The sequence below is a fragment of the Hylobates moloch genome, unplaced genomic scaffold, assembly GCF_009828535.3.
Source record: "Hylobates moloch isolate HMO894 unplaced genomic scaffold, HMol_V3 SCAFFOLD_19, whole genome shotgun sequence".
In the NCBI taxonomy this organism is placed as follows: domain Eukaryota; kingdom Metazoa; phylum Chordata; class Mammalia; order Primates; family Hylobatidae; genus Hylobates; species Hylobates moloch.
In genome coordinates this window covers 12,900,847-12,923,170 of record NW_026652294.1, presented here as the reverse complement: position 1 = coordinate 12,923,170, position 22,324 = coordinate 12,900,847, and the positions used below count along the sequence as shown (strand labels likewise).

Genomic DNA, 22,324 nt, shown 5'->3' with positions numbered 1-22,324 from the left:
GCTTCCGGAGTAGCTGGGATTACAGGTATGTGCCACCACACCCGGCTAATTTTTGTATTTTTAGTAGAGACGGGGTTTCACCATGTTGGTCAGGCTGTTCTCAAACTCTTGATCTCAGGTGATCCACCTGCTGAGGCCTCCCAAAGTGCTGAGATTACAGGCTTGAGCCACCGCGCCTGGCTTGTGTCCAGATTATTATCATCAGGAATCTTTCAGGTTGAAGCTGCAGGAAAGACAGGTGTGCAGGCATCCCAATAAGGTGGTTGGTCATTGCAAATCCTCTCCCCTTCAGCATTGTTTCCAAGGTGGAGGTAGTTAAAATTAATATCTAGACAGCCCTTGTCAAAGGCTGGAACGCAGCAGGGGTTAGGTGGTGGGTGACGGGGGTGGTGCTGCAGCAGCCAAAGAGGGAATAACTGCAGAGGAGGAAGGGTCACTGTGCTGCCTGCAGCAGCCCTGGGCTGAGGAAGTTCCCTGCAAGGTGACTACTATGACTCCAGAAGGAAAGATACCAACAGGAGTGTCTCCTGGACTTTTAGCAAGGGATTTCAGCCACAGGTTATCAGTCTCAGGAACACCCAGATGACCTCTGCCCATGCCCAGCCATTGCTCTGTGGTTCTGCCAGCAATGCATACTCCAGATCATCAGTTTTTTTTGGGAACCAGACTCTGTCTTTAAGTTGGATTCTTCAAGCTTTGAAAGTGCCTGGGAGAAAGCACCTTTGGGTTTACAGATTTATATTGTGCCTAAGGCCCCACTAACCAGATAGCACTGTCCTTCCCAATGGTCACTCCTCCACAACATCCCCCATATGCAGAAGCAAGAAGAAACTGGTCTCCTCCTCTCAAGCACTTGTAGGGAAACACAAGGGGTGGGGTGACTTGCATTCATTTCTTCCCATTACAAAGGTGGCACCTAGCACTGAGGAAAGCAAGCCAGGATACCCAGGCTATAGAACTATTCATATAAAGAGGATAAAAGGGTAGGGCTCCTAAGGAATGACTCAGCTGGCATGTGAGAGCTAGGCCAGGAAAATGTCATAGTCAGTCACACCTGCTGCAAGGAAGGGGCTGCCTCAGGTGGGATGTACATATTCTCTAGGATGGGTGTCTGCTTGAGGGTTTTAGACTTGGGTGCATGAAAACTCTCTGCTATGGGGAGTTTGTGCGGGCTAGGCCAGAAGGTGGCTAGCAGACCCTCTACATTTATGTCCCTGAGCCAGTCATGTTTTCACTCTCCATATTGCCAGTTATGTTAACTGCTTAATTTATTTAGTCTGATCAATGGCCCAGTTCAGGCCCACCACTCCTACACTTGCTGGGGACAGCCAGGAAACAACCAGCCACACAATGCTGAACTGTGCTGCTGCTGGGAGTCCAGGGCTCAGCCCTAAAAGCAAGCTTGCAAACTTCACATGTAAGTACAGTCTATATAGCAAGTAAACTCTGACCAGAGAGATGACATCTGGTCTCACAACTCACCAGGTCTATGTACAAAATTTCACATACCACCCAATAGATATAACAAGATAATAGCAACCACTCTCCTTTATCAATTCCCCCTGCTCCAATACAACCACCACACATTGCATTAATACCCCAAACCCATTCCCAATTTATTAAATATGGTGCAAGCTCATAGACACTTAGAAGAGGCAAATCTAGTTGGTGATGAAGAGTTCCTAGAGCTCTGGGAGCCAAGATGGAGGTTTTCCAGTACCTGCAGATGTGGCTCAGGAGGATGCTGCCCAGGAGCTAATGAGTTGGGAGAGCAAACATGGGAGGTAGAAGTCAGATGGCCCAGCTCAGGGAGCTCTCTCTCTCAGCATCTCAGCTTTGGGACTCTGCCACCACCTCTTCCCAGCCCAAGCTGCTGCCTAAACCAGGCATGTTGAAGAGTGAGCAATGGTTGCCATGAGGCCAAGACCAAGAGATTGCTGAGACTCCCACTCCCCTCCCTCAGACTCTAGGCCTGTGACAAGCCACACTGTCCTCCAGAACCCATCTAGCTTTAGGCAAAATGTTTTAGGCATCTAAGGAGCCCACCAGAGTATGAGTAACAGAAGCCAAGATCTGAGCTTTCTAGAGGGCAGGGCCTCTTTCTAGTCCCTCAGCCTCTTCCTGTGCTTGTGACTGTTTGTTGCAGACAGAAAGGATGTTGTCCATAAGTTCTCAGCCAGTCTCCAGTATTAAGCTTGAAAACATGAGGTGCAGGCTTCCCCTCACATGATGTGGTCCCTGGGCTGGCTAGAGCCAGTGAGCAGGTAAACAGAAGCCAGCCCTTTCTCTAACTCCTGGCCTGTGCCACCACATATTAAGGGACTCTTCAAAACCTACTCCCTCAACCTTGCTCCAGGAAGGGCAGGATCTGGAGTGGAAAGGGGGAGCATCACTGACTTTTTCACACCCTTTGAGTGCCTCCTGGCCATCAGTCTTTCTTTCGTCCACACACTTGAAGTCCTCCTGCACCCAGCTGGACTAGTGACTTCAGAGTTCACAGGCAGGTTCACCCTGGGATCCTGCCCAGCAGGTCCAGGTCACGCTGATTAGTGTAAGCAAGAGCCTCCCACAATCCACTGCCAGGGAGTTCCTGGGTGGATTTGAGTAACAGATTCCTCCTGGCCCAAAGGCCAGGGGTTTTTTTCTTCTTCACAGCTTTCAGGCAAGTATTGGATTTACAGACAGTAACTAGGCCCCAGAACCTGTGGAGATACATTTCCCTGGTGCTGCGCCCACTTGCCTCCTGGGGAGGTAGTAGGAATGGCTTGTTCTGCTTCTAAACAGGCCGCCAATCCACAGGAAGCCTGGACGGCCCTGCTCACAGCAGGGATGGGGCGCAGAGGGGCAATGCTGGCTGTAGAACACCCCCCTGCAGGGGGCTGGGCTAGGGCTAGGGAGGTGAGTCCCGGGTCAGGCCGTACTGCATGCTCACAGTGTGGTCCAACTCTTCCAGCTCTGCAGGCAGCGGGATGCCCAGCTCCCCCAGGTATAGGGAGAGGGCCTCAAAGGAGTCCTCCAGTTTCGAGAATGCTGGTCTAGAAGGAAAAGAGGTAAATTAGAGGCAGGTGGAATATGAGCAGGGCCATGGGTGGGTGGAAGGAATCTAGGCTCAGCTACTTCCTGGTTGTATAACCTCAGGCAAACTCCTTCACCTAGTAGTGCCTCTGTGAGAAATGGGCATAATGTTACTGCTACCTCATATATTTGCTATAAAGATTAGATAACACTATGACAAGGCTGGCCTAGCTGGAGTTAGAACTTAAAAACAATAGGAGAAAAACTTCCCTCCCATGCCTTAGAGAAAATGCAGTTATCAGAGGTGGAATCGGAAACACCAGGCTCCTAGTGCCACAGAAACGGCTTGGCTGCCCCGGAAGCCTAAGACAGCTCAGGCTTATTCCTCCTCCTCCATGTTTATGCTTAAATGTCGTGTCACCTCAGTGAGGCCTGCTCTGATGACCATATTTAAAATTGCAACTGGTACCCTAAACAATTGTCTTGGCCGGGCGCGGTGGCTCACGCTTGTAATCCCAGCACTTTGGGAGGCCGAGGCGGGTGGATCACGAGGTCAGGAGATCGAGACCACGGTGAAACCCCGTCTCTATTAAAAAAAAAATACAAAAAATTAGCCGGGCGTGGTGGCGGGCGCCTGTAGTCCCAGCTACTCGGAGAGGCTGAGGCAGGAGAATGGCGTGAACCCGGGAGGCGGAGCTTGCAGTGAGCCGAGATCGCGCCACTGCACTCCAGCCTGGGTGACAGAGCAATACTCCGTCTCAAAAAAAAAAAAAAAACAAAAAAAAACAATTGTCTTTACTTGGCTTGACTCTTTTTCCATAGCATCTGCCACATTCTAATATTCAATATAGCTTACTTATTGTATCTACTGTATGATACAGTAGATACCATGCTAGAATCTATGTTCTATGAGGGTAGGCACCTTTATTTTGTTCACTGCTGTAACTCAAGCACTTAGAACTGTACCTAGCACACAGTAGGCATTCAATACTGTATATATATATTTTTAAATAAAGAGATTTAGAATGACTGACAAGAGGTATTAGAAAACAAATACTGTGTAGCTTCACAATTTCTCCTCAAGTTCTTACACTGGTGTTACTGAAGGATTGCGGTCTTTGGCCTATAAAGAAACAAGGTACAGATTCTCCCACCAGAAAATTTCAACTCTAATGTGGACCGCTGGAAATCATTTTTTTTTTTTTTTGAGCTGCACCAAAGGCGTATCCTAGCTTTATTAAAGGACCCATGCCGCAGAGTCAGTATAAAAACACAAAAAGTCCCATCAGTTTAATAACAAAAAACCCCAAAAGTGGAAAACTGAGGGGGTAGGGGAAGAGACCCCTGGGCCAGGGGCATGAGGAGCCCTGGCCGCAGGGTCCCCCGGTATTGCTGTTGCTACGAGGTCGGGGGGCAGCGATTGTCCTATGGGAGCCACCGTTCGCCTGGGTCGGGGACCCTCACTTCTTCTGGGGTGTGCTCAGCTTCTGCATGGGCAGGATCTTGTCCAGCAGGCCAGAGATGAAGGCCTCTATGGGTTTTTAACAGTCAACCAGCAGCTACTTGACCCTGGCAGCCCGGGCATCGTCACTCTCCATGTCCAGGAGCTCATCCACCTCAATCTCCTGTTCTGGGATCTCCTCTTCCTGGCAGTCGTAGAGGCGCGTGAGCTGCTGCTCCAGGATCCACTCCTCTAGGTTGAGGCGCTTCCGTAGCTCCTTGCGGTCATACTTGACGGTGACCTTCCCTTGGCGCCTCACTGGGCCCTCATTATCCGCACCGCCCGGGCCCTCTCCTGCGGCCCAACGGAGGGGGGCTCTGAAAGTGGACGCGTGGTCCTGGGCAGCCACTGCCGCCCCCGCCCCGGCCCCGCCGTGCCGCTGTCAGCCGAGGCTGCCGCTGGGGCCACGTGCGCGCGTCTGGCCCCTCCCTGCGCCGCTGCCTCCGGGACGCCCGCCGGCTGGCTCGGGTTAGCTAGCCGGCTCCGCTTAGCTAGCCGGCTCGCTCAGCGCGGCTCTGCGGCGAGGGCGGCGGCGGGGGTGCCCGGGGGCAGCTGCAGCATGCGGTGCCCCCGGGCCTGGCCTGGCCGCGCCCCTCCCCCTCCCTGCCGATCCACCCGCCCTTTGTCCCCCACGGCCGCCGCCGCCGGAGCTGTCGCCACCGAAGCGCTTTCTCTGTCCGGAAATCATTTTAAAATAAAGACTATGTGCCAACTGGTTATCCTGGGAGGGTGGAGTTGGGGGTGAGGAGAATGTTGAGGGGTATATTGGTTAAGGGGCATTACAGAAGACATATTTCCTATGCTATAAACTTTGGTAATGTTTGAACTTGTTTTTAAAAGAAACATGATTTTTGAGGCAGGAAAAAAACCCCATTTTTGAGACAGAGTTTCACTCTTGTTGCCGAGGCTAGAGTGCAATGGTGTGATACCAGCTCACTGCAACCTCCGCCCCTGGGTTCAAACAATTTTCCTGCCTCAGCCTCCCAAGTAGCTGGGGTTACAGGCACCTGCCACGATGCCTGGCTAATTTTTGTATTTTTAGTAGACATGGGGGTTTCACCATGTTGGCCAGGTTGGTCTCCAACTCCAGACCTCAGGTGATCCACCAGCCTCGGCCTCCCAAAGTGCCGGGATTACAGGTGTGAGCCACCGCACCCAGCCAGATTCTAGTTTTTTAACCACACACTTGAAAAGACCTAGGGTAACTTTGGTAATAATGAAATTATCACCTGAGAAGAATAAAGGTAATTTTGAAAATACTTCAGCTAAATGCATAAAACTGCTCACTGTAGTTAATACCTATAGTAAAGAGAAACTGGAAAAACCTGAATATCTACATTACAATATGTTCAGACAGTCTCTCAACAGAATTTCATGTTGTCGACAAAAATGATAAACAGGAAGACTGGATAGTAACAAGGGAAATGCAGGGCAAAATACAGAACTATTTACTATAAAAAAAAGTATATGTGTAGATATGGACAGGGGAATATCGAAAGATGAATACACTTATTGTATTCAAATGGTTTGGGTGAATTTCCTTCTTTTTAAACTTTCTTTTAATGGCTGTGTCTCTGTGTCCTATCCAGATTACTTGCTACTATGTCTTTACCTCTCTCTTCTCCAACCTGTACATACATGTTGTCAGATGGCTCAGGGGTTGACAGCCACATTCTTGACCTCAAGGCTTCGCTCACCCCTGTGCTTGCGAAGGGCTCAGGGGTGGCCTTAGACTGAGGCAAACGTCCCAGGACCCTGTGAGCTGGGAGAAAGAGGCAGGATACCAACCTGCTCTCAGGCTCCAGTCTGCAGCAGATGGCGGCCAGCGGGAAGAAGGCTGGGGGACAATCTGTGGGAACAAACTTCTCCCAGAAAAGCTTCACGTTGAGGCCAAAGTCCAGTGTTCGGGGAAGGCAGTCAGGATCTGCATACACCTGCCCAATGATCTGTAGGGTAAGAAGACAGCAGTTTACAAAGGACTACAGAGGCCACAGATACTTGGCAAGGGAAAGGAATGCTGGGATGTGGACAGGAAGGATGGGCAGAAGAGGAGGTGGTAAAATAGGTTAGAGAGCTCTCCCCAATCCCCTATCATCTCTCCAAATCTTACTAATCCAGACCTGTATCCACTGAGAGTTGGGTTACTGAAGAGGACTGAGAAGGGGCTTCACTGCAGAAGCCAAGTGTTCCAAATCAGCATCTGGAAGCTAGCAGCTTCCACTCATCCCACCCTGCCTTGTCTGTGTCTCCTTGTGGCTGTGTGTGTGCCAGAGTTAAGGCTCTATGAGGTGCTGGATCTGATTCATGTCTGAAACCCTTTGGCACCAGCCCAGTGCTCTGAACAGAGGTGTTCAATTAATATTAAAGAAAACAATTTTTTAAAACAAATCTTCCTTCATGGCCGGGCACGGTAGCTCACGCCTGTCATCTCAGCACTTCGGGAGGCTGAGGCGAGTGGATCACCTGAGGTCAGGCATTTGAGACCAGCCTGGCCAACATGGCGAAACCCTGTCTCTACTGAAAATACAAAAATTAGCCGGGCGTGGTGGTGCACACCTGTAGTCCCAGCTACTTGGGAAGCTGAGGCAGGAGAATTGCTTGAACCTGGGAGGCGGAGGCTGCAGTGAGCCAAGATCGCACCTCTGCACTCCGGCCTGGGCGACAGAGTGAAACTCCATCTCAAAAACAAAACCTTCCTTCATTATCCTAACCATTCCTTGTCTCTCCTCTCCTCTACCCTCGCAACTTTGTAGGAATTACAGAAGGCTTTGAATGTGTGTGTGTTTGAGTCTTTGAGATATGCTGTCACCTGACTAAACTCCTAAAGGTAGAAATCTTTCCAAGATTCCTCACTCTGTCCACGTGGTACCTGGCACAGGGCTGGCACTTCCTAGAGTGGCTACTTCTACTTGAAGGGAACTGAGAAGGGCTACATTTGGCCCAAGAGCTAGCTAGACAGCCACATGAACAGTCTCTTGCCCTTCCTTCTGGAATTCTGAGTCTCATCCGCCCCTTATTGACCATGTGCAAGCCACTGCCCTCTTCTGAGCCTCAGTTTCCTCAACTAAAAAAAAAAAAAAAACCTGACCGGGTGCGGTAGCTCACGCCTATAATTCCAGCACTTTTAGAGGCCGAGGCGGGCGGATCACCTGAGGTCCGGAGTTCAAGACCAGCCTGGCCAACATGGTGAAACCCTGTCTCTACTAAAAATACAAAAATTAGCCGGGCATGGTGGTGTGTGCCGGTAGTCCCAGCTACTTGGGAGGCTGAGGCAGGAGAATCACTTGAACCCAGAGAGAGGAGGTTGCAGTGAGCCCAGATTGTGCCACTGCACTCCAGCCTGGGCAACGAAGTGAGACTCCATCTAAAACAAAAAAACCCTGCCAGTCCTTCTCTTAGGACCAATGAAACACAAATGTGGCAAAGATGTGCAGATGCATTATAAACCATAAAACCCTACACCCATGTTGATTTTAGTCAAGCCAGTCGTCCCTAGGAGGAGACGCCCCAGTTCTGAGGGAAGGCAGAGCTGCTAGGCCTGCTGCCTCGGGCATGGCCTTGGTGCCAGAGCTCACCTCACAGAGAACGATCCCAAAGGAGAAGATATCCACCGTCTCATCATAGCTCTTTCCTTGGGGAACACAGGAGAGCACGCTGTTAAGTTTACATCCCTTACCTGCTCTGCACTGGGTCTAGGGTCAATCTAAGCCACAGCTAAGAACCAAGGCTAGAACAGGTTCTGTAGAGACACCCCACAGGCTGTCCTGCGCAGACACCACCTGAAAATAGTCCTTCCTCAGCCCTAGGTGACCTGCCTTGGAGAGCCCTTATAACATAACACTGCCTAGGATGAAACTGCATGTTAAAGTGGAAAAGAACCAGACTAGGGGTTCATCCAGGCTCTGCCATTAGCCAGCTGTATGCTCCTAGGCAATTCACTGAACTTCTCTGGGCCTCAGACTCCAAAATGGATTGTATTCAGACCATTTCTGAGGCCTCACAACCCTGATTTCAAGAATCCCAACCACCATCTCTGGCTGGTTTGAGCATTATCCACCAGAGGGCACCACACTTCAGTTCTCACCATGGAGAGGGCTAAAGCTGGGACAATAGCCTAAGCTCTTATCGATCCCTGAGGCACAAATGCCAGAGTCAGAACTCACCTTATCCCCCATGATGGGACACTGATCAGTTCCCAGCCCCCTGAGCTCAGGAGCTAAATCGTGAGGCCCCTCCTGGCAAGGGAAAAACATCCTCAGCTCTGGGTATCTAGTCCTACACTTCACAGGCCTCCCCTGGAGTTCCCATGGCTCTGATGCAAGGGCAGCATCTGTCCTCCCTCTGCGAGTGTCCCCTCCAGGGCTTCAGGACTCACCGTTCAGCATCTCAGGGGCCATCCAGTAGGGGTTTCCCACCACTGTGTAGCGCTTCTTGCGGTCGTTCTTGCGCAAGGTGCGTTTCTTGGTGGTGGCCTTCTCCATGGGGGGCCTTTTCCTCTCTTCCACTATGAGCCGTGACAGCCCAAAGTCTGCCACCACCACAGTCTTGTCCTGGTAGGATAAAAGACAGGTCAGGACTTCATGGGGATGTTCTCAAACCTGGCCCTGGGGAGGAAGCATAGGCAAGAGAAGCCACTGAGAAGGGGAGAAAAGGTATATAGCAAGGGAGAATCAGAGCAGAAAGCTCTATCAAATAGACACACTCAGGCCAGGCACGGTGGCTTACGCCTGTAATCCCAGAATTTTGGAAGGCCGAGGCGGGTGAATCACCTGAGGTCAGGAGTTCAAGACCAGCCTGGCCAACATGGCGAAACCCTGTCTCTACTAAAAATACCAAAAAAAAAAAAAAAAAAAAATTAGCTAGGCGTGGTGGCACACGCCTGTAGTCCTAGCTACTTGGGAGGCTGAAGCAGAAGAATCACTAGAGCCTGGGAGATGGAGGTTGCAGTAAGCCAAGATTGCGCCACTGCACTCCAGCCTGGGAAACAGAATGAGACTCCATCTAAAAAACAAAACAAAACAAAACAAAAAAACAGACACACTTGGCATTTGTGTTTCTGAGGGTCTGGTATCTGTGCACAGCAGATTCCCAGCCCACAGTGGGTTCATGGCAGAACCACTGGAGCCCCTGGAGGTGAGGCTCAGGGACTTGGAGAGTGGAACTCAGAGGTGGGACAGGGGGTTGCTTTTGTTTTTCCCTGTCTTGCCTTATTCCTAAAATGATTTCAGGCAGTGGCCAGAACCAGGATAAGATAGAAAAAGGCAAGGTGGAGGCAGTAGGTGGGGAGTCTTGGGGGAGACAAGCTCTTTGAATAGCTACAGGGCAGTCATGTGGGAAAGGAATGAAGATTGCGTGGTGTGGGTCTAGAGGGCAGAGCCAGGGCCAGCCGGCAGACACCCAGGAAGCCAGACAGCAAGTCAGTAAGACAAACAACATTGTAACCACCACAGCTGAGGGGCAGTGGGAGGAATGCTGGTCTCAAACTGGTCCCTGTAAATTTACTAGCTCGGTGGCCTCAGGCTGAGGCTTCAGGTGCCACCACTGTAAAATGGGGTCAGCAATGAGCTGCTTTACAAGACTATTATGGGGCAAAAGCAGGTAAAACGACAGGGCTCTACATATAGTCAACAAACTTCTGAAGTCCCTTCTAATCAAATTATTTCAAAGGTTGCTAATGAGAGAAGGTGAAATTATGTCTGTGTGTGTCTGGGAGCTCCCAGAAGACAGAGAAGGGCATTGGAAGAAGCAGGAAGGGAAAGATAGGAGCTCCTAGGCAACACCTCTGCCCTCTAGCCAGAGGGGACAAGTCAGCCTCCTTTGTGACAAGGAAGCCAGGAAGGATAGGACCCTGGAGGCCAGGCCCAGAGCAGTGGGACATACCAACTTGATGAGGCAGTTGTGCGAGTTCAGATCCCGGTGGATGATGCACATAGAGTGCAAATAGGCCTGGAACAGAAGCATGAGCTGAGGCTACAGGGCCAGCAAATCAACAAGACCCTGAATCTGGAATTGGGCACCATAGATGCTCTCCTACCAGGACATGCCCACCCAGCTTCAGAACCCAACCTGGACAACAGGGCCAGGGCCTCCTGTGGCCACTCCCTTGTCCCAATACCAACAGGAAGCCTGGACTTCCTCTGCTTCCCTGCTGCCATCTCCTGCCCATCCTTTGGTTCACCAATCACTAGCACAGTGGCTGGCCAAAGCCCTCACTGCTCTCTCCTAATGTCCCCAACTTCAGAAAACCCTGGCCCTTGCAGCACTCCCTCCACCTCTACCCATTTTACTTAGATCCAGGCTGCTCCCTCCTCCCCACTCTCCCAGTCTCTGGCTTGAGCCACTTTGGATCCTTCCTGCCTGCAACAGAGAAGTGACTTCCTGCTCCAGCTAGCTCTGTCTTTCAGACATTCACCTCCTCTAAGACTCTGCCTTCTCCACTGTCTAAACTTTAAGCTCTCCTCCTTCCTACCAAAATGTTTGTAAACAAATTTGTTTGTTATGTCCCCTCTCCAGGCCTCCACCACTGACTCTTATCACTCTCAGGAGCAACTTCCTTTCTCCTTCCCTTCCCTTGCGAAATGTAGAAGGAGCCACTCCCTGCTCTCCAGCCCCCTGCAATACCGCTTTCATCCCTTAGGCTCCTGGAGCTGCTCACACACCCAGGGAGCTCTTCCTGAATCGCTATAGTTCATGACCTGCCTGCCTGCCTGCCTGCCTGAGGAAGTGCTCCTCAAAGACTGTCCACAACTTTCCTATGCTACCTGATCCTGAGACTCTTGTGTGTCTGTTTTATTCTTCCAGCCTTTTCAGTGTCAGCCCTACTCAAAGCCATCTCCTCTTCACAAGCTGAGACACTCCCACCAGCCGATGCCTCTTCTGTCCCACAGCTCCAGCTGCCCCTTCTCTGCAGATTAGGTGACTAGCAGCCTCTCCCTAAGCTCTAGTCTCATGGAGCCAGTTTCCTGCCCAGAAGATGCTGATAGGTTCTGCTAGCACAGAACAGCAGGCATCAATGCTAGCTCTTCCCAAACCAGTTCCTCAACCGTTGCTGCCATCCCCCATCCCCCAAACGTCTGGTAAGTGACACCTCAAGCCACTCATAACTCCTCCTCCTCCTCCTCCTCCCTCACTGCCAACCAGTCTCTCCATTCTGACTCCACCCTGCCTCCCACGCTCCTGTCCCCACAGCCACTACCTTAATTCAGAAATCTGAAATGTTTCATTAGCCCCCTATGCAGGTCTCCATTCCCTGGACCCTCCGCATTCCACCCCAATGTACTAACCATATCAGTCTCTTTTTTTTTTTTTTTTTTTTTTTTTTTGAGATGAAGTCTCGCTCTATCACCCAGGCTGGAATGCAGTGGTGTGATCTTGGCTTACTGCAACTTCCGCCTCCCAAGTTCAAGCTATTCTCCTGCCTTGGCCTCCTGAGTAGCTCGGACTACAGGCATGCACCACCACGCCCAGCTAATTTTTGCATTTTTTTCTTTAGTAGAAACAGGGTTTCACCATGTTGGCCAGGCTGGTCTCAAACTCCTGACCTCAAGTGATCCACTCACCTCGGCCTCCCAAAAAAGTGCTGGGATTACAGGCATGAGCCACTGTGCCAGCCCAGACTCATTTTGGAAAAACCACAGCTCTTAAGCCTTCTTGCTTAAAAATCTTTTCCTGCCGGGCACGGTGGCTCACAACTGTAGTCCCAACACTTTGGGAGGGTGAGGCAGGAGGAATGCTTGAGCCCAGGAGTTTGAGATCAGCCTGGGCAACAAAGTGAGAACCTGTCTCTACCAAAAAAAAAAAAAAATTCAAAAAATTAGGTGTGGTGGTACACACCTGTAGTCCAGCTACTTGGGAGGCTAAGGCAGGAGGATTGCTTGAGCCCAGGAGGTCGAAGCTGTAGTGAGCCATGATCATGCCACTGCACTCCAGTCTGGGCAACAGAGCAATATCCTGTCTCAAAACAACAACAACAACAAAAAACCCCTTCCTGATTCAAGCCCCAGAAACAGGAAAAAAACAAAACAAAACAAAAAACCCAAAAAGCCAGTCAACCAAAAAACTCTTTTACATCTGTCTCCTAAATATAGTCCAGACTCCTTCGCTTAAAACACAGCGACCCTAATGTACCCCCAAACTGTTCCAGACTACTACTATTTTCATGGACCCCCACGTGAAGGGCAGTGGCTAAAGTCTCAGGCTTGGCGACCAGACTGATTAGCCCAGGATCCCAGCTCTGTCCCTTTCCAGTTCAGCTTATCTGGAAACCAAGGTTGTCATGAGGAATAAACATGCACATGCATGTTAATCCCTCAGCTCAGTGCCTAGCATATGGAGAGCACTCAGTACTTGTCAGCTGTTATTATTTCTATGCTTGGAATCATTTGTTTCCAGGTAAAATAGATGATTTTCTCCTCTTTCCTCCCAGGTCTTTGCTCCTGTCACTTCAATCTTGGAGCCTCTCTGCCAATAAGAACTTTATCCAATTCTGATCCTTCAGGGCTCCGCTAGAACTCATTTCCCCTTCATTGATTTCCTAAGCAGTGAGGTGCTCTACTTGGTCTAAGGGCCCTCAGCACCTGAACACCTGTGACGGCAAGCCCAGGCCATCTCAGGCTACAGTTTGCCTTTCTAGTTTGCCTTGTCCGTGCCCTGTTTGCCTTTAGAGATGTGTAATTCTTTGAGAACAGGGCTGTGAGCTGAGAAGAGTTGGCGGGGTCTCTTTCAGTGACACAGACAAACTCAATGAATAGCTGCTGACCCAGCCCACACAAGTTGCACAGGAAGGGGTCTCTACCTTCCAGTGAAGCCCACAATTCTCACACTTCTCTCTACTCTTGCCCTGCTGGCAGGTTTATTGGTGGGACTCACCATTCCAGAAGCGATTCCTTTGGCAAACCTGACCTTCTGCTGCCAGGGGAACGGATCCTGCAGAATGGGAGGAATGACTGTCAGAGGCTGTTGAGCCCTGTCCCATTCGTGGTCCAGGCCCCATGGGTCAATGTGGTCTCCCAGTGAAGCCTCCTGTGTATGCTCAGTCCCACCCAGCATGGTCCTTTGGAGGCAAAGCAGGGCCCCTCTGCCCTTTAAGCTCCCAGGGTAGTGATAGCATAGCTGTCTGACAACCAAGCAAGGTTCCTGGAGACTGTGGGGTGGTGTGCTCACCATACTGCGCAGAAAGTCCTTCAGTGTGCCCCCCTCAATGTACTCTGTCAGCAGGTTCAGCTTCTTATCCTTGTACAGCACACCAATGAACTTGAGCACATTGGGGTGGTCCAGGCTGCGCATCACTTTCACCTGGGGGTGGGGGAAGCCAAGGAAAGCTGGTGGTTAACTTCTCACTGTCTTCCTTACCCCTTCCCTCCAAGGAATCAGCTTGACAAGTGTTACCACCTGTATCTCCTACCGCCTATGTTGTGATATGACAGGGCACTAAGATCAGGATGAGGGAAGACCACCACCATATAGATGCAGATGGCTTCATAGGCCTTACCGTTGGGATCCTGCCTTTCTAGGAACTGCATTGAGGGAACTGGGGTGGGAGTGGACAAGTGGCTTGGAGGGCAGTACCCAGACCAAAGGTGTCCCCAACTAAAGTTACTCCATGAAGTAACTTGGGAGGGGTAGTGAAAACTGTAAATGCCCAAGGAGTGTGAGTGCTCAGGGAGCTCCCCTCCAGGTTCCCTTAGCAGGGCGTTCAGGTGAGGATTATAACGTTGAGTTGTACTAAATTGGAGTGTTCTCATGTCCATCATCCTCATAACCTGAGAGCTCCTCTGAACCATGTATCTTTTGTTACTGCAACCCTTGTACCCTGTTTGTGTTGCTTTTAGTAAGCGTTCATTGAACAAATAATTATGCTGTAATTTAGAGGGAGTGGGATATTCCTCTAGGGCTCTTTTCTGCTTAGTCTTTAAGACAGTGATTCCAAACTGTATTTTCTCTTGAAGCCATTATTTGTAAGGTCTTCTCTCTTCCAGTGGTGACACCAATCTCCCGGGCCCCCTCCATCTTCTTACCTCAGTCAGAAAAGTTTTCTGGGTCTCCTCATCACATCGAATTAACTCTTTCATGACCATCACTTTGCCCGTAGCTTTGTGTGTCACCTACAGGGAGGGTGACTGTTAATGGTGCTGAGACCAGAGGAAGCTCTGGAGAACTGTTTGAGAAAATCTATGCAGCTGGCCATCCCATCTCTTGGAGGGCACACTGAGCCGGGTCAGACTGACAGAGTTCATGTGTGGAAGATGCAGCGTGGAGCAACATGGGACTCAGACAGAAGCATACCCTCTTTCCTGGAGAGCTGGGCATGCACAGAGGAGAGGCAAGAACCCAGAAAAGGGAAGTGGGGAAGGAGGCAGGAGGGGACGCTGCCAAGCCAAGCAGGGGCTCTGGTCATTTGGCATAGGAGTGAGTCTCTTGAGTGAACAGAAGTCTGGGGGCAGGAAGGTCAGTGCCAAAGACATGCACCAGGGAGCTGGGTGGGTCGGGGGTGAGCTCTCCAGCCCTGCTGCCCTGCAAGCTGAGACACACGTCTTACCTGACCCCCCCTCCCAGTTCTCAGCAGAGGAGGAGGAGGAGGAGAGAAAGAGAGAGGTTAGTCCCTGAAACTGTTCACCAGGGAGGCAGGAGCCATTCCCCTGTGTGTTCCTTGTAGCACGCCCGGTACTGAGGTCTGCGGGCACCTAACAAACACCCACTGACTGGAGGCAGGAGGGCCACAGGCACAGCTCAACCCAACCTGGATCTCCAGGTCCACAAGCTCACTGTAACAGCAACACTGACCTTAGGCGGCCTGGGTAGGGGTGAAGGATACCTCTCACACTATCACTCAAAGCCAGGAAGGAGGCCTGGCATCCTGCAGGGTGTGGGGTGGGGCCAAGTGATGAGAAATCCCCGAAAGACAGTGACAGAGGGACTGGGGGCAGAAGAGCAAAGCAGTTGTTGCCTGAGCTCACCTTGATAGCCTGCCCAAAGAAGCCCTTCCCCAGGACCTCCCCATGGATTAGGTCACAGGGCCGGAAGATCTGCTGTGAATAGCTGCTGGAACAACGAAGGGATTCTGAGCGGCTGATGTCACGGCTGAACAGCAGGGGCTCCTTTGGGGAGCTGGGGCCAGGGGACTTGGAGATACTGTTACTGCGCCTGAAGATGAGGAAAGACGGGGGTAGGGATGCGTAGTCCTCAGAGACTGGCCAAGAAACCCTGGAGGAAGGAAACTTAGGGGCACCTGTTCCTTCCAATCTCTATAGTTTAGATGTTATTATTGGGGAACAGGGGCTCTTACATCAGATGTATCATTTTGGGGTTGCTGACATCAGTCATTTATTTAAGCATAGTAAAAACACATTCAAAATGGGAACTCTGCATACATCACACATAGAACAATTAACTAGATTCTACTAGCTGATAATGCTCAGTATATGACATATATGACAACACTGTAGATGGTAATTCACCATCTCCCACATCTGCTTGATTTAAGGTACTAACTGGTTTAGAGTGATAGTTATACTAGTATCCAAGAAATGAGCAAATGGGATTTTTTTTTTTTTTTTTTGAGACAGAGTCTCGCTCTGTCAACTAGGCTGGAGTGCAGTGGTGTGATCTGGGCTCACTGCAACCTCTGTCTCCCTAGTTCACCTGAGTCTCATGCCTCAGCCTCCTGAGTAACTGGGACTATAGGAATGTGCCACCAGGCCCTGCTAGTTATTGTTATTATTATTATTTTTGAGACAGAGTCTCGCTCTGTTGCCCAGGCTGGAGTGCAATGGCACAATCTCGGCTCACTGCAACCTCCGCCTCCCAGGTTCAAGCGATTCTCCTGCCTCAGCCTCCCAAGTAGCTGGGACTATAGGTGCACGCAACCACGCCTGGCTAATTTTTTTTTTTTTGATGGAGTCTCGCTCTGTCGCCCAGGGTGGAGTGCAACGGTGGGATATCCACTCACTGCAACTTCTGCCTCCCCGGTTCAAGAGATTCTCCTGCCTCAGCCTCCCAAGTAGCTGAGATTATAGGCGTGTGCTACCACATCCGAATGATTTTTGTATTTTTTTTAGTAGAGATGGGGTTTCACCATGTTGGCCAGATTGGTCTCGAACTCCTGATCTCGCGATCCACCTGTCTCGGCCTCCCTAAGTGCTGGGATTACAGGCGTGAGCCCCACACCCAGCCCTAATTTTTGTATTTTTAGTAGAGATGGGGTTTCACCATATTGGCCAGGCTAGTCTCAAACTCCTGACTTTGTGATTTGCCCACCTCAGCCTCCCAAAGTGCTGGGATTATAGGCGTGAGCCACTGCGCCCAGCCTAATTATTGTATTTTTAGTAGAGATAGGGTTTCACCATGTTGGCCAGGCTGGTCTCAAACTCCTGACCTCAAGTGATTTGCCCGCCTCGGCCTCCCAAAGTGCTGGGATTACAGGCGTGAGCCACCGTGCCTGGCTAGCAAATGGGATTTTGGATGGTATTTTGCACATCTTTGTACCTGTCCATGTTTCCTGAATTTTAAGATGATAAACATGTATGATTTTTATAGCAATAGTCACTATGTTTACATTTTCAAAAGCGGTCGATAATAGCCATGGTCAATGACTGTTATTTTCACTTACTGAAGAAGGAACAAGAAGGTTGAAGTCCACAGCACTGCAAGTGAACAGCCCTGCAAACTTTCTCTCTGGGGTATGCTCCTGCTTTACTTGGGCTACCCAGAGAGGACTGACGCTGGATGGCTCTTGGCTTGTCCTGACCTACAGGTTTACTTACCCTTGTTCTTTTGCTCTGCCTCCTGCTGACCATGCCCACCAGAGCACACAAGGTTAGCTGCCCCGCTCCTCTGCACGGTGGCTCTACAGATACCTGGCCACTCCCAAATCTTCCCTTTTCTAGGCCATGGATTTCTAGCTCTTCTCTGTCCTCTGCTGCCCTGCCTCCCACTAATTTCATCATACTGACCAAGGCCAAGAGGCAGCGGGGGTGAGGGCAGCAATTTAATGGGAGGGCACTGTTTCCAACACATGCCAGCTGAGAGGGCTCTAACTTACTCAGTTTGTTTGGTGAGGAGAGTGGATAAAAAAAAAAACAAACACCTTTTTTTTTTTTTTTTTTTTGAGACAAGGTCTCACTCTGTTGCCCAAGCTGTAGTACAGTGGTGTGATCAAGGCTCACTGCAGCCTTAACTCCTGGGCTCAGGCAATCCTCCTCCTCAGCCTCTTAAGTAGCTGAGATTACAGGCATGTGCCACCATGCCCAGTTAACTTTTTTATTCTTTGTAGAGACAGGAATGTTGCCCAGGCTGCTCCTGAACTCCTGGCCTCAAGCAATCCTCTGGCCCTGGCCTCCCAAAGTGCTGGGATTACAGGTGTGAGCCACAGTGCCCTGCCCATCTAATTAAAAACAATTTTTTTTTTTTTTTTTTTTTTGTAGAGACAGTGTCTCACTATGTTGCTCAGGCTGGTCTCAAACTCCTGTGCTCAAGCCATCCTCCTACCTAGGTCTCCCAGAGTGTTGGGATTACAGGCATGAGCCACCGTGCCTGGCCAAGAACCTGATTCTTAGTGATACTAAGAATGTGTCACGTTTACTGAATGCTGTCCCTATGGCAGCACTATACAACTTTATGTCCTTTTCCACATTTAATCCTTACATAATTGGTGAGATAGCCACCTTTATCTTACCATCTTATGTCACAGATGCAGAAATAGGCTCAGAGAGATGAAGTGATTTGTGAAGGGAGGAGCTCAGCCTGAAGTCCCAGTAGGGTATCAGTATTTCTGCCTGGGAGCCAGTGCTCTTGACTTCTTTTCTGTAAGTCTCCCTACTTGGGGCTTCCACTCAAGGCAACTTCTCCTTCCCCATGGACCTGGCAGAATCTGGGGTTTGTGGGTTGTTGGTCCCTCAAGTCTAAAAAAAACTTTCATTCATCTGTTGCTTTATTGTTTTCAAAGTCCTTCTACACAATTTATTCAATCCTATCTGTGCCCCTACTCCAGGCTCTGAGCTCCATGCTTTCTCCATAGGCCATGCTGCCCTTCAGGGTTTAGCATCACCACCTCCTGTCCAGCTTAGGAGTTCAGTGGACAGAGCCGGACCCTCAGGTTTCTAAGGAAACCTGGCAGACAGCTGGGTCCACACAGGCTCTGGCTATAAACTGATCCCCACAGGGGCAGCTGGGTCAGCACAATCCTCATAGTCTGTCCCTGGCCAGCTGGTTCCTTTCCTAACTCTGCAGGCTTCTGAAAGCCAGCTCAGCTTCATCTGAGAGACAGACATGGGACAGAACAGAGCCAGGGTGGGAGGTGGCACCTCAGGGAACGTCTCCTCAGTGTCCCCTCCAGATTCTCCTTGGTGTCCAGGGTGCTGAGGGCGTGGGGGTGTCCGGCATTCTGCATGTGAGGAGCGAGCCGGGCCTCCAGCCGCAGCTGGTCCAGGCGTTGGGAGACCGGGTCATGTTCAATCAACAGCTGAAGTGTCTGGCTGGTCTGGCTAATTGCATCCTCCACCTGTGGCCAAGAGCAGTATAAAGCTCCCACAGGCTGCCCCATCCCAGGCCACCCATGGCCAACCCAGATGACTCAGGCACAGTGTGGCCAGTGCTCAACTTGGCTAATGTGGCCTCTAGCTGCCAGTGGCCTCACAGTGCCCTCTGCCTGGCATCCTGTCAGCTCTCCCGTCCGTCAACCATCCCTGCTACCCTGGGAACCTGTTAAGCTGAAATAGGTCACCAGTGGTCACAGGCTCAATGCTAAGACAAAGAGATGGGCCGGGGTTAGGAAAAGGTAAAGGCTATAGCCTGATTTCCCAGAGGATCTGTTCCATGTCCCACCCTCACAAGACAGATTAGACACATACTCTACCTCCTCCACTCGAAGTGTGCGGACGGGGGTCCCATTGATCTCCAGGATGCGGTCCCCAGGGTGGATGGCATTGCGATTGTTGGGACTGATGTGCATCCGGCTGACCCTGGGCCAGACAAGAGTTAAGGCAGGGTAAAGATGTCCTAAAAACTTGCTTGACCAATTCTGCTTGTGCAGGGAAGGTTTACCAGGTCCCAGGCCACCAGTGGCCCCTAAAGGGCCCAGGATACCCACACAGAAAGGCAACACCTTTTCCAGGATGCCCCATCTCAGTGAAGGGAATTGCCACTCACCCTGTGGCCTAAGCCAGAAACTTGGACATCATCTTCCCCATCTGGAGTTCCCTCATCCCTCTCCTACTCCCATCTCTAAGAACTCTGCCTTCTTTCCATCATTGTAGTTATTCAAATCTCTTACCTGGATCACGGTAATAGCTTCTATTTTTTTTTTAAACTTTGTTTTTAATTTTTTAATTGAGATGGCATCTTACTCTGTCATCCAGGCTGGAGTGCAGTGGCACGATCTGGGCTCACTGCAACCTCCGCCTCCCAGGCTCAAGCAATTCTCATGCCTCAGCCTCCTGAGTAACTGGGATTACAGGTGCGCTTCACCATGCTCAGCTAATTTTTTTGTACTTTTTGTAGAGATGGGGTTTCGCCATGTTGGCCAGGCTAATCCCAAACTCTTTTTTTTTTTTTTTGAAACGGAGCCTCGCTCTGTCGCCCAGGCTGGAGTGCAGTGGCGTGATCTCTGCTCACAGCAAGCTCTGCCTCCCGGGTTCATGCCATTCTCCTGCCTCAGCCTCCCGAGTAGCTGGGACTACAGGCGTCCACCACCACGCCCCGCTAATTTTTGTATTTTTAGTAGAGACGGGGTTTCATCGTGTTAGCCAGGATGGTCTCGATCTCCTGACCTTGTGATCCACCTGCCTCGGCCTCCCAAAGTGCTGGGATTACAGGCGTGAGCCACCGTGCCTGCCCTAATCCCAAACTCTTGACCTCAAGCAATCTGCCCACCTTGGCCTCCCAAAGTGCTGGCATTACGGGCGTGAGCCACTATGTCTGGACTTGTCTTTTAATTAAGAAAAATAGAGACGGGGTCTTGCTATGTTGGCCAGGTTGGTCTTGAACTCCTGGCCTCAAGCAATCCTCCCACCTCAGCCTCCCAAAGTGCTGAGATTACAGGCATGAACCACCATGCCCAGCCTACAACAGCTTCCTAACTGGTCTCTATACCTCTAGGCTTTCCCCTCTCCAACCAACCTCCACACCAGTGATCCTTCTAAAATGTTAACTTGGTCACAACACCTTGCTGCTTAAACTCTCAATGGATCTGCTGGATTTTCATAATCCAGGCCCTCTATACTTAACAGCCCCCTTTCTGGCCACACTCAACCTACATCAGACATGATTAAGACTCCCACTTTTGGAGAAATGCTTCTCCCTCTGCCCTGAACACAATTCCCTCTCCTCTTCATCTAATAAGGTTGTAGAACAGACCTTAGCTCCTCCTGACTTCTCAAACTCTAGTATCTTTTACCTACTGTGCAAGTACTAGCCTAGTGTCCAACACATGGTAGATGCACAATCAATATTTACATGGTAAGCGGCCAGAGGTACGACATTACTGGTATTAGACACAGACTCTTTCTCTATCTGGTCTCTGGCCTGAATCTAGGATAGGGTCTTAACTTCTTTTGGGCCATGGACCACATTTTCTCCATTCATTCTCTCAACTGACAAAATAATAATCAATCAACTCCTACTATACGCCAGGTACTGTTACAAGCCCTGGGCATGCAGCACTGAAAAGACAGCAAGTTCCTTCTGGAATTTACATTCTAGTGGAGGGGATAGAAGATAAACAACTAATACACATAATCAAGCCAGATGATTTCAAAGAGCAAACATGATCTGAAACCTGACACCTGAAAGGTGAGTGATTCTCGCCTTAAGTATCTGGTAGGAAGTAGCCTGGGCAGAGAGAACAGTAAGTGCCAAGGCCCAGGTGTGGTTACAGCATAGTGGGGTCCAGGAGAAAGATATGAGATGAGAATAAAGGGAGTTCTGCATGAGACTTTGGAGGTCTAAGCCCTCTGAGGCCCATTTACAGACTCTGCTCAAGAACCCCTGCTGAAGGGTTCTCAAAATACTTACTCTTTCACTTGCACAGTGGTGGCGTAGTTGGAGCAGGCACTCTCCACGGACACGGAGAAGCCCCGCCTGCCTTCAGTGGTGGCCGGCATGGAGATGAGCGTGACAGAGTAGGGCAGCTGCTCCTGAACAGACTCTGTGGAGAGTCTCTCAAACATGGGTGCCAGCACCACCTCATTGTGGCACTTCCCACTGGGGAGAGGGCACAGGGGGGGAGTAAGATGCTAGAGTCCCACGCAGAAGCCCCCCAGCAACCACTGCACCATGTGGCTTTAAGCAACAGTACCCATAGTCTCACTACCACCCTCTTTGTCATGATTCTAGCTGGCTGCTCAGAATGAGGAGCCTGGGTTCTCAGGGTGGGCTGGGACTGGGGGTGCTGAGCTAGATCTGCAGCAAGTGATATATTTGGAAAAACACTGGCCTGGGTTGGGATGAAATGGTCTGGGTTCTCTTCACTCTGCCTTTGACTCACAATGAGAACCTTGGCCTTGTTCTATTCTATTCCATGGGCCCCAGGCTGACTTCTTCTATCAACCAAGGTGGTTGGATAGGGTGAGCTCTAAGGGGTCTTTGACTTTAAATGTTCTGGGATCGTCCTTGAAGAGTGCCTCCCACTGGGAGGATTGCAGGGCAGAGTGAAGACATTTTCAAGGTAGGTAAGAAAAAAGGGTAGAGACGTGTAAATCATTCTACTTACAAGTTAAAGACCTGGTTAAGAGCACTGCTGTGATAGGAATCCAGTGCTCTGACTACCCTAACACTCTTTCTGCCCAACTCACCCTGCCACCGTCCCTCCCCCCG

General features: G+C 50.5%; 1 protein-coding gene and 1 pseudogene across 3 annotated transcripts in view; both read right to left on the bottom strand.

The window, feature by feature from the left end:
* Positions 1-1,595: 1,595 nt before the first annotated feature.
* The window catches only part of LIMK2 (LIM domain kinase 2), a 68,603-nt gene continuing 47,874 nt past the window's right edge, over positions 1,596-22,324 (bottom strand). For all 3 annotated transcript variants that reach the window (XM_032138850.2, XM_058430986.1, XM_032138851.2), the window contains 12 exons: positions 21,524-21,712; positions 19,368-19,473; positions 18,817-19,013; positions 15,472-15,658; positions 14,533-14,619; positions 13,679-13,810; positions 13,385-13,441; positions 10,397-10,462; positions 8,892-9,066; positions 8,092-8,147; positions 6,305-6,462; positions 1,596-3,035 (listed from right to left, as the gene is read on the bottom strand). In XM_032138850.2, the coding sequence (XP_031994741.1) occupies positions 2,891-3,035; positions 6,305-6,462; positions 8,092-8,147; positions 8,892-9,066; positions 10,397-10,462; positions 13,385-13,441; positions 13,679-13,810; positions 14,533-14,619; positions 15,472-15,658; positions 18,817-19,013; positions 19,368-19,473; positions 21,524-21,712 (1,555 nt within the window). In that variant the 3' untranslated portion in view covers positions 1,596-2,890. The remainder of the gene's footprint in view (positions 3,036-6,304; positions 6,463-8,091; positions 8,148-8,891; positions 9,067-10,396; positions 10,463-13,384; positions 13,442-13,678; positions 13,811-14,532; positions 14,620-15,471; positions 15,659-18,816; positions 19,014-19,367; positions 19,474-21,523; positions 21,713-22,324) is intronic.
* LOC116458827 (protein phosphatase 1 regulatory subunit 14B-like) lies at positions 3,820-6,298 on the bottom strand (annotated as a pseudogene).